Source organism: Erinaceus europaeus, unplaced genomic scaffold (assembly GCF_950295315.1).
Source record: "Erinaceus europaeus unplaced genomic scaffold, mEriEur2.1 scaffold_543, whole genome shotgun sequence".
Lineage (NCBI taxonomy): Eukaryota > Metazoa > Chordata > Mammalia > Eulipotyphla > Erinaceidae > Erinaceus > Erinaceus europaeus.
This window is the reverse complement of record NW_026647246.1, coordinates 20,769-33,294: the sequence shown is the minus strand read 5'-3', so window position 1 is coordinate 33,294 and position 12,526 is coordinate 20,769. Positions and strand designations below refer to the sequence as shown.

General features: G+C 35.8%; 1 protein-coding gene across 1 annotated transcript in view; it reads right to left on the bottom strand.

The window, feature by feature from the left end:
- Positions 1–12,526, bottom strand: part of LOC103118267 (protein piccolo) — an 80,148-nt gene that overhangs the window by 47,813 nt on the left and 19,809 nt on the right. Inside the window, exons 2-5 of the mRNA XM_060183859.1 lie at positions 7,724–7,832; positions 7,120–7,187; positions 5,184–5,398; positions 1,390–1,440 (exon numbers count right to left, since the gene is read on the bottom strand). Of these exons, the coding sequence (XP_060039842.1) occupies positions 1,390–1,440; positions 5,184–5,398; positions 7,120–7,187; positions 7,724–7,830 (441 nt within the window). The 5' untranslated portion in view covers positions 7,831–7,832. The remainder of the gene's footprint in view (positions 1–1,389; positions 1,441–5,183; positions 5,399–7,119; positions 7,188–7,723; positions 7,833–12,526) is intronic.

Genomic DNA, 12,526 nt, shown 5'->3' with positions numbered 1-12,526 from the left:
GAAGAAAGAAGGAGAAGAAACTGCAGCCCTGCTTCACCACTTCTGAAAGCTTTCCCCCTTCAGGTGTCCTTATGTATCTGGGTCCTTATGTACTGGAATGTGAGCACTTAACCAAGTGTGCCATAGCCTGGTCCTTATTTTTTTTTTAATATTTTATTTATTAGATAGAGCAGAGAGAAATTGAGAGGAAGGGGAAGAGAGCAGAAGAGAGACAGACACCTAACAGACATGTTTCACCATTTGTGAAACTTTTCTCCTGCAGGTGGGGACTGGTGGTTTGAGCATTGTAGCATATGTACTCAACCAGGTGTGCCACCACCATTTCCTTAAATCCTTCTCTGTAATGTTATCTACCCTAGATTATTTTTTATTTTTCTTTCTTTTCCTTCCTTCCTTCCTTCCTTCCTTCCTTCCTTCCTTCCTTCCTTTCCTCTTTTTTTCTTTTCTGCCACCATAGTTATTGCTGGACTTGTTGCTGGCACTATGATGCCATTACTCCTGGTAGCCATTCCTTTCTTTCTAATTTTGTATTTGACAGGACAGAGATAAATTGAGAGGGAAAGGAGAGAGAGAGAGAGAGAGAGAGAGAGAGAGAGAGAGGGAGGGAGGGAGAGAGAGAGAGAGAGAGAGAGAGGGAGAGGGAGAGGGAGAGGGAGAGGGAGAGAGAGAGAGAGAGAGAGAGAGAGAGAAAACTGTAGACTTGCTTCACTGCTTATGAAATGTTCCACTTGCACGTGGGAAACGGGTACTCAAACCAGGTTTTTGGTAATACGTGCACTAAACCAGGTGTGCCATCACCCGTCCCCTGGATTATTTTTGTATCACCACAGTTTTTCTAACATTTTTGGATCTCATCCACATACAGTAAGAATTACATTAAGATGCAAAACACATATACACACATACAAAACACCACACACAAGACTATAAATATAGAAGCAAACTATATTTCTATTTTCCTAACTAAATTAACCTAAACTGATTTTATAAATTTCAAATTCATGTAACTCTCATAGTAAAAAATAAGTGCCCAGGAATAATTGCTCAGAATTTATTAAATAATTATTGATCAGAGGAAGAGGGCAGATCACATTAGCTTTATGAAAATATTGAAGAGGAATCTTTAAATTTTCAGGATAATCTGTCATCTCTGAAACATTTTCAACATGTGTAGCATAAATGAGACATAAAACACTGATACTGCTATCAGTCAGGTTTAAAAGTATAGAATTCCATGGGTATAACTAGATTTCATGAAAACCATATTAAAATAATATTATATAATATTGTGTTTTCCCTTTATGGGTCTATGTGTAGTAAGTATAAGTCCATGAAAAAAGAATACCAAAATATGCTATGACAATGTTTAAGACAAATAAATTTTCCTACCTGGATTTCTCCTGTTATTGGGTGAGAGACAACCTTTGTTGCATCAGTAGACTGCAATATTGAAAACATATATTACTTTGTGAATAGAATGCTTAAAGAATTTACCATTTCAATTGCCTCTAAAATTAACTTCTAGTTTTATCAAAGTACATGATCTGTAAGATGTATTTCAACCATGTGACTGCTTCAGAATATGGTGTTTACTTAAGTTTCTGAATAGATGTTTAATTTTGCAGATACACCTGATTTTTTTCATTTAAAGTATATTTTGAATTTATAATATTATTCTTATGGTAATATATTTTCAATCACTTAAAAATGGGCACTATTTATAGTACTTAAAAGTATTTACAGGATTTAAAAAACTATGCAGTAATAAGAAGGAGATATTCTCTCTCTCTCTCTCTCTCTCTCTCTCTCTTTCACCAGAGCACTGCTCAGTTCTGGCTTAAGGTAGTGCAGGGGATTGAACCTGGCAGTTTGGAGCCTCTGATGTGAGAGTCTCTTTGCATAACCATTATGCTATTTGCCCCAGCCCCAGAGGATAGCATTCTTATGCAGAGACTACTCGTAGACTAGTTCCTTTTTTTGAAGGGCCAGGTGGTGTTGCACCTGGTTAAATGCATGCACAAGGAATAGGAAGTAAGAATGCTAGTTCCCAATCTGATTCCACTCTATGAGCTGTGTATAACACTCATTAGGTAAGCACATACATAGCGGCTGGACAGTGGTGCACTTGGTTAAGTGCACGTTACACAAAGTGTAAAAGATTCAGGTTCAAGCCTCCAGTCCCTACCTGCAGGAGGAAAACTTCCTGAGAGGTAAGCACATACATATATGAAATAAAAATAATGAAATGCATTTCCATGTATGTGTATGTTTTTCCAGTGGTTGTTAAGATACTAGGACACAGTGTTAATTAGGTAGTATGAGCCTATGCATGAATACATAAAACTGTTTAGTTAATAAAGGCATCACAAAAACATTACAGATAATATTATTGTCTCAATAATTGGCAACATATATAATGCCCAGGATCAATTTTGTAATGAGGTTCTAATATGTTCTTTAATCAAAGTATTTACATCATGCACTTGAAGAAATTACTCAGACTTCAAAGATGACATTTTAATCAGAATCTTAGAGAGAAAATACTAAGACAAAAAAAAATCTTGAAGAAAAATATTCATATTAATTATATTTTTTTTAGAGAGAAAGAGAGAGAGTGAAAAAGAAAGAGACCATAGTATGGAAGCTTTCTTTAGTAGAGTGGGATTGGGTTTGAACCTGGGTCATGCACATGGCAAAGCAGTACACTGTCCAATTGTTTTATTCCTCCTGCTCCATACAGAATTAATTTAAACAAAATAATAGGACAGTTTTATAACTTTGTATATCAAGTCAAAGTGATAAAATTTTTGTTAACTTGGTGTCTTACGTAATTTATTTAGCAAATTACCTGTATGTAATATGGAAAATAAAATATTTTCAGGTCATTGAAGGCACATAGTAGCTGAGAATGCCAAAGAAAGAGCTGAGGAATGAAATTAAAGGATACCCAGGTGTCCAACAACAGATGGGTGGCTGAACAAGTTGTGGTCTATATACACAGTGGACTCAGCTATTAAAAATGGTGACTTCACCGTTTTCAGCTGATCTTGGATGGACCTTGAAAAATTCATGTTAAGTGAAATAAGTCAGAAACAGAAGGATGAATATAGGATGATCTCACTCTCAGGCAGAAGTTGAAAAACAAGATCAGAAGAGAAAACACAAGTAGAACCTGAACTGGAATTGGCGTATTGTAAAAGACTTTAGTAAAAAGTTTTCTTCTTCAGTTCAGTCATTTTATCTAAGCATAGACTATTTCTCCCATCTATCTCACTACACAAAGAAAAAACTTTATTTATGGATATACAAAAAATACTGCTTCTAATGCAGTTATCTATCATGAGATAAATGTCTATGAGGGAAACATTACTAATTAAACTACATACACAAGGCTAAAACATTAATTCTCTGTTCTCTTAGTGCCTTAGCAACTATAAAATAAGGGTGCTAGAAACATTGTTTAAAATGATGATTTATTTTGCTGCAACAGCGAATGGGAGTGATTTCTGGATATCCCCTTCTTTGGACTCAGTGTTTGCATAAAGAAATGCCACTGATTTTTGTACATTGATTTTGTAGCCTGACACCTTGCTATATTGCCTAATAATTTCCAGTAGCTTTCTGATGTATTCTTTAGGTTCTTCTATGTATATTATCATATCTTTTGCAAATAGTGAGAGTTTGACCCTTGGAATATACCTAAGATAGACCTACTAGCTTTTTTCCAAAAAGGAGACCCCAATCTTCATCTGCAATATTCATGCCTTTAGGTTCATGATTAGTCAAAAATTTGGTCTGCATTATATCTTGACTCTTTTCTTTGAGCCACCAGGTTCCAGATGATACCATAATGCCAACGCAACTTCCTTGGGCAGAGGACCCCACCATGTGTCTTATAGCCCTGCCCCCCCATATCCCTGCCCCACTATGGAAAGACAGAGACAGGTTAGGAGTATGGATCAACCTGCCAATGCCCATGTTCAGCAGGGAAACAGTTACAGAACCCCATAATGACCTTGGGTCTATACTCCCAGAGGGATAAAGAATAGGGAAGCTATCAAGGGACGGGATTTTCTGGGGGTGGTCAATGTGTGGAAATGTACCCCTCTTTATCCTATAGTCTTGTCAATCTTTCTATTTTATAAATAAAAAGAAAAAGAAATTCATCTCTCAGCTGAAAAAACATTAAATGATGATATGGAAAACTGGGAAATGTTATGCATGTACAAACTACTGTATTACTGTAAAATGTAAAACATTAATTCCCCAATAAAGAAATTTTACAAAATTAAATGATGATTTATATCAAGTTGGGGATAAAATTCAGAATAGCAATAATATATTAACTTTTTTTCTCATTTCTTATAGTATTAAACTCTATCCTTTTGTTACTTTCGCTACCAGGTTTTTACCATCCTGGGTTTACTTTTTCACTTAGAAAGAAAGAGAGGGAAAGCTTCCTCACTGTGGTGATCCATAGCATAGAAAAGCAGGCATGTTAGACAATCTATCTGATCAGTCCTATCCCTAAGTCATAACTGTTTCTCTCTCCCTTCCTCTCTCTCTTTTTGCCCCCAGAGTTATTGCTAAGGCTCTGGAACTATGAATCCACTGCTCCTGGTGGCCATTGTTTCCATTTTATTGGATAGGACAGAGATAAATTAAGGGGTTGAGGGAGATAGAGAAGGAGAAAGATAGACACCTGCAGACCTACTTCACCACTTGTGAAGCTTCCTCCTGCAGGAGGGGAGCCAGAGGCTCCTACCTGGATCCTCATGCTTTATACTTTGTGAGTTCACCAGGTGTGCCACTGCCTGCCCCTGTCAAAACTATTCTCTTTGTTAAAATGTGTATTTCAAAAGGTACAGTTAATATTCTACATAACAAAGAGGCTCATATTAGTGCAACAACCAACATAGAGAAAGAACCAGGAAACAGGAATCATCAGATGTATTTCTAACATATTCTTATATATTTGTAACTACAAAACATTTTAAGATGTAGAAATGTATCTATCATCTTGATATATCTTGATTGGTTATTTACTTAAATGGAATAAATATTTGTTTCAATAGATTCATGAGAAGCACAAGAGAAACACCATGTAAAATGTTGCTTTAAGTCTTAGTCTGAATAAAGAGCTAGGTAATATGTAATTTAGAGATTACCTGAACACTTCTCACCTTGCTGCTGCTGTGTTTCTTTTTGCTTACTGAAGGAGACCCTGGTTGCCCAGGACTAGGAACAGAACTGGATCCTGCTGATGTTGGACCTGAATGAACGTGAGATCCCTTTTCAACGACTGAAGACAGGACCAGTGGTGACTGCTGGAGTGAAACCTTCTGGAGTTCTGCTGCCAACTGCTTGGGATCAACCCCTGGGGACTTTGCTTTATCCACTATAACAAAATGAGAAGGCTTTACTGTGTTTCACAGGTACTCAATAACATGGAATGTATTAGTGTTCTAGTTAATAAGAAGAATCTCAAAAACAAGCTAAAAAAATCAAACATAATGAATTCAAGTATGCTTTCACTTATTGATGTGAGGGAAATTTTGGGTGTTCTAGCTTGTCTCTAAGACTTAGTGAGAACTGTGGTCATTATCACTGGGTAGGCTGAGGGGGAGCAGAGACCTTTTGGCAGTGGATGTGATGTAGAGCTATACATCTGTTATCTCATAATCTTGTAAACAACTACTAAATTGTTAATATACACTTAAAAAAGAAAAAACATTGTGGAGGTTCCAAGTAAAGTGAAAAATTCTAAGCTACAGAGGAAAATGGGGGTTCCAGATACATCTTCAAAAAAATGGTTTTAATGTTTTATAGAACTGTATGACTGATTACACTTCTATTCTATCCGCTGAAATCTGAAATTTGTTTGGCATAGTTTGCTATTTGGCTTTCTTTATATCATCTATATCTTTCCAAAGGGAGGAAATTTTAGATTACATATACATTTTTAGTTGTATGAAAATTTCTATAGTCAATGATGTGCTCTGCTTATTGTAATAGCCCAGGCTCTGAACATTCTGACTGTAGCATGAGAAATAGTATATATTTATTTAAAAAAGAATAAGGAACATTTTAATCTTATAATTGTCCTAAATATATAGAACATTTTTGTTATTTAATGGTTAAATCTGCTTCACCACGTGTTTCTAAAAATACGTGTCACTAGGGGCCAGGTCCTGGTACACCTAGTTGAGCATACATATTACCATGTTCAAAAACCTGGTTTAAGTCCCTGCTCTCCCACCTGCAGGGCGACATTTCACAAGTATTGAAGTAGGCCGGCAGGTCTCTCTTCTCTCATTCTCTCTCCCTCACTGTCTTTTCTTCCCCTCTCAATTCATCTCTGTTCTACCCAATAAAAAATATAAAGAAGAAGAAAAAAAAAGGGAAAAAAATGACCACCAGGAGTGGTGGATTTGTAGTTATTGGCACCTGATCACCAGCAATAATCCTGGTGGCAGAATAAAGAAATAAACACATGTCATTTAACTTTACTGTTTAAAGGCAATGAAAGTTTCAATAGCAAGTGTTCTAAAACATTATACTAATATTAATTATACTAATGGGAACAAAGTGTTACTTGGGGGCCTGGCAGTGGCACACCTTATCAAGCACATACGTTATAAAGTATAAGGACTTAGGTTCAAGCCTTTGGGTCACACTGATAGAGGACATGCTTCATGAGCAGTGAAGCAGTTCTGCCTGTATCTTTCTCTCTCCCCATTCTAGCTCTCTTTCCTTCTCGACTTATCTCTGTCTCTATACAATAAGTTTAAAAACAAATAAAATATTAAAAAACAAAGTATTATTTTAAAATTATATAAATTAAATGGTCTGTGGATTAACTTTAAAAGGTTAATTAAAATCTGAACTCACAGCAAGAAGTTCATATGGATTTATTTCCCTAGAATGCTAAAAAATATAACTACAATGTTTTTAATTTGTCTACAATTACAATATATAAATTAATTTTCCTACATCTATATGCATGTAGCTAAATATTCACCTACAGTTACAAGATTTTTATTTTTACTTTTTTTACAACTACTTCTAATCCACATCCGTATCTTTATCCATGATTGAAAATAGATTCCTTACACCTACCAGCTTTTGGTGGTTCATGAAGTTCCAGGTGCTGAGGATTTTCAGAATCTGATAACATATTGAGGTCCCTAAAAATTAACACAAAAGAAGTAAGAAAGAAATTGAGGAGGCTTGGACAAAAGATGCCCATTTCCAACTACCCTGAATATTTTTCCAGTAGGTAAATGAGAAGTGGTCAATGACATAAAGCAATTTCAAAGCATGCTCACCCTTCTAACCAAGTATATGTTTGCAATGCTGTTAAAAGTTAGAGCTGATCAAATGATTATTTAAGGTGAAATCTTTATGGATAAGATATAAGTTCATTTTGAAATACTATACACATCCATGAAATCTAAATGGGCTTTGGCTTTCATTTAAATGAAGCATGTCTTAATAAAAAAGAATGAAAGGGGAGAGTTATTGACATAGAAACAAAGTTATGTGAATTCTTTCTATGCTTTATTTATGTTTGAATTTGAATACAAGAAATCTATGACTTGTATTCATTTTTTAAAGTTACAGTTAATCTTGCTGACTGTCAAAGGTTCCACCTTAACAATTTTAAATTAAAAGAGCCATGAATAGCCAAAAAATGGAAACAGAAAGATGGGGAAAAACTCACAGTCTTACACATATTTCTGCTTCCCCACTTTGCTGACTAATGATACTTTGGACTTCTTCATATGTCTTAGAAGTTAAAGGAATTCCATTCCATTCCAATACTTGCATCCCTAAAAAAAGAGAAATTCAAGTATAAAATATAGAATGTTTGCTAGTTCTAATCTGTGCCCAAGGGCACAGAAGACATTGCTTTGTATTTAAAAAGCAATTCAGCACACCATTTCAGAGAACATCAGTTCAAAGTTCTCTGGCACATTAATAACAAAATCAAATGAAGCTTGATCTCACCAACTTACCTGAATACCCAAAGCATCTAATAGAACTTGCAAAATACTATTTTTGGAAATATACTAAGCATAACCAAACACATGCATTTTATTCACACTATTATACAAATATTTTTGGAGATAAAACACCTAGACCAATCACATATAGGAAAAATTCATAAGCATCAATAAAAATTATCAGCAGGGGAATAAGCAAATTGCGGGTACAAACTTTCCAGTTCTATGAATAGGAATAGTGTAAAATAGCTATTTGCATTTTTTTTTTGTGAATCTCTCCTTAATCAATTTTTAACTTGAGCTCTGCTCAGATAAATATTTCCACTTTGTGCCTTTTTATCAGCATAGGCAAGGAAAACAGAAATATTATAGAGAGAACAGTTTCATGGGCATGTGACTGCAGCTACAGTCCAAGGCCTTGTACTCAAAGGGGCCTTATACTTGATTTAATGGTTTACACAGTATCTTAAAATCTTTAATAATGTCTGAGCAGACACCACATCTTTATTTTCATGGGATTCTATAAATCAGATTGTTGGTTTGGTTACAGAGGACTTCATGTTTCCTGTTTCAAAAGATACATTTTACCCCAAAAAAGGTGCTAATATAATTAATATTTCAACATTTTCCATTTAGTCTTACATTAATTATTTATATGAACTGTGAAAGTAATAGAGGTGTATTTATTGGCATGAGCTACATGGTACTTATATCTAGCTATTCTGGATAGATATAAATTAGATGAAAACTTTTATAGTAACAGCATTCAAACATTTGTGGATGTTACCTCCTTACCAGTTTTATCTAAAAAATGTCTACGTGCTATAACTAAATTACAATTTAAATAAAAAGAAGTAACTACTGCACAACTGGATTTTGAATGAAATTTCCTATTGGGTCCAATGAGAAATTATAAACATAGCATGATTGTGTTTAAAAGTTTTAACAATTTCGAGACATATTGGAAAGCATAGTATCAGTTGCAAACAGTAATGGGAATGACTTCAAACTACAATCACATGGCAAAGAAGTCCATAAAAATGCCCACAATAACACAAACAATGACTTTTCTATAACTTACTCCAAATAACCTTTATCTTCAGATGGGCCTTAGGTTTATTTCAACAATCCCACGCTGTTGTACACATGAAATGAAAAAAATTATGCAAAGACCATGACAAGACCACTAAGGAAAAAAAGTCAGCAAGTGGAAATGTATATTGAGAAAACACAACTTTCTTTTTTAGTCAGGAAAACTAGAAAAATATTTATCAACAGTTGATTTGGAACTGAAACAAATTAATAGTACTATAGTCAAGAAATTGCATTGTCACTTTACAATTATATTTGTTGGGAACACCAAATTTCCCTAGTGTATCTGACTAAGCTGTATCTTCAAAATGATCTCACAATTTGAGTTGAACAAAAAAAACCATCTTTAAAAATAGGCTACTGTCTCTCAGACATACAATGAAAGATAATCTAGTTCTAGTTTATTGGCAATGGAATCTGGAGCCAGTGAAATAGCTCATTGGTATTGAGCTACTTTACATTGTGTATGTACAACTTAGGTTTGAGCCCCCTACCCTACCTTACCAATCTGCATTGAAAGAAGTTTTGGTGCTGTAGTCTCTGTCTCTCTTATCTCTTCCTCTACCACTTCCTTTCTGTCTCTTTGTCTCTACCTAAATAATAATAAAATAAAGAAAACAGAATTTGAATAGCCAAAAATGATTATAATAAATAATATGACTTTATCCAGTAATTCAGATCATTGTTCAAATAAATATTTCAAATAAATATCTGATATTTAGCATTAAAAAACTAAAATCTGTTCATTCCCTTATAAGAAGCATAATTTTCAGAGAGAAAATTATGTTCATTTCCTTATAAGAAGCATGTTCATTTCCTTATAAGAAGCATGTTCATTTCCATATAAGAAGCATGATTTTCAGAGAGATGGATATCTTATCAACAACGTTTTATAAACCAAGTTGCTGATAATTCACTATTGCTTGTTCTTCTCATGATCAGATCACATGTGCACATTTACTTTTGTTAGTTAACAAATATTGCAACTATCAAAAAGTTGTTTATCCCACCATCCTTGGCTTCCTCAAGGAAGATTGTATGATTTGGTCTATGATATAGAAAATACTGTGACAAAATAGAAAGCAAATTTTGAAATTTGGGGTTGCTTTTTGATCACTGGTGAAGTTTATACACTTCAGAATGGATTTTTTCAGATGATATCTATATCTATAAGTAGATATCATCTGAAAAATATATATCATCTAAAAGAGAGAGAGAGGGAGGGAGAGAGGGGGGAGAGGGAGAGGGAGAGGGAAAGGGAGAAAGAGAGAGGGAGAGGGAGAGGGAAAGGGAGAAAGAGAAAGGGAGAGGGAGAGGGAGAGAGAGGGAGGGAGGGAAGGAGGGAGAGAGAGAGAGAAAGAGAGAGAGAGAGAATGGAACTATAACATCAAAGCTTCCCACTATCCAACGGGCCCAGGCTCAAACCTGCATCATGCTGATGGTACAGCAAGTAATCTATTCCTTTGGCATCTCAGGTCACTTATTTTCATTTACTAGAAAGTGTCCTGGAGCTCCACTTCCCCAGAGACCCATCCTACTAGGGAAAGAGAGAGGCAGACTGGGAGTATGGATCAACCAGTCAATGCCCATGTTCAGCGGGGAAGCAATTACAGAAGCCAGACCTTCTACCTTCTGCAACCCACAAGGACCCTGGGTTCATGCTCCCAGAGGGATAGAGAATGGGAAAGCTATCAGGGGAGGGGATGGGATATGGAGATCGGGTTGTGGGAATTTTGTGGAACTGCACACCTCTTATTCTATGCTTTTGTTAATGTCTCCTTTCTTAAAAAAAGAAAAGAAAAGAAAAGAAAAAGAATAGGCAAAGGAAGAGAGTAGATTCCACAGAACCAGAGTTTTCTCTGTGCTACTACACCTTTCATCCACATGGCAAAATGCATTCCCTAGTTGGTCAGTTGGTTCTCCAACCTTTATTTATTTCTTTTTTAATTTTTTAAAAGTTTTAATTTTTTTTATTTTTGAGTTTACAAGCATACATATTTGAGTTACAGTTTTCACCTCCTCAAGTAGTGTTACCCCATCACAACCACCACCCCCAAAGCACCATTCATTATCCCTCCAGTGAAGTCCACTGGGCCATCTCTCCCCCTAAAGTTTCCCCTAACCACCCCCATTTTTTTCTCCCTCTAACATTTTATTTATTTATTAAAGAGAAAGATAGGAGGAGAGAGAATGAGAGAGAGAAAAAGAACCAAACATCCCTCTAGTACATGTGCTGCTGGGGAATGAAGAACACAGGACATAGCACTTTGATAGTTTAACGCTTTATCCACTGCACCACCTTTAGGAGCATGCCACCCTTTGTTAATTTCATTTCTTTCTTTATATAATTTTTATTTATAAAAAGGAAACACTGATAAGAACCATAGGATAAGAGGGGTACAACTCCACAACCAGAACTCTGTATCGCATCCCCTCCCCTGATAGCTTTCCTTTCTTCATCCTTCTGGGAGTATGGACCCAGGGTCATCTGCTCAGGGAAGTCTGGTTGGCATCAAGGTAGCATCTGGAACCTGGTGGCTGAAAGGTTATTTTTTTTCTTTTTCTTTTTGCCCCTCAGCCTGAAATATGATATGCCAGTGGGTGTCTGGAGAGATGATGTCATGGCTGGGAAAAGGACCAGAAAGCTGGATCAAGGAAGAGAGTAGCTCCCTAATATGGGAAAGCGGTATAAATATTGTTGACTGCAGGGGCAAAAAGAAAAAGGAAAAAAAAATTAGTATAACTATAGGCCCTTTGGAATTTAACTAAAATATGCCTACTAGCTAGCTATCTACAAAATGGAGGACCCTCCACAACTCTTCATCTGCAATATTCTAGCCTTTAGGTCCATGATTGGTCAACAATTGTTTGGCTTTGTATGTTAACGCTCTTGTCAACCAACAGGTTCTAGATGCCAGCATGATGCCTATCAGACTTCCCTGGACAGACAACCCAATATGTCCTGGAGTTCTGCTTCCCCAGACTCCTTCCCCACTTGGGAAAGAGAGAGACAGGCTGGGAGTATGGATCGACCTGTCAATGCCTATTTCAACAGGGAAGCAATTACAGAAGCCAGACTTTCAACCTTCTGCATCCCTCAATGACCCTGGGTCCATACTCCCAGAGGGTTAAAGTATTGGAAAGCTATCAGGGGAGGGGATGGGATATTGTGCAAAGCTGTACACCTCTTATCCTATGATTTTATCAATGTTTCCTTTTTATAAATAAAAAAGATTTTAAAAGAAGATTTAATATATAAAGCCAAACAAATTATTGACTAATCATGAACCTAAAGGCTGGATTAGTACAGACGAAGATTTGGAGGTCTTTGTTTTGTAGACAGTTGGCCTATTTTAGGTATATTCCAAAGGGGTCCATGACTATACTAGTGGTTTTTTTTTTTTTTTTTTTTTTTTGAGTCTGAAGAC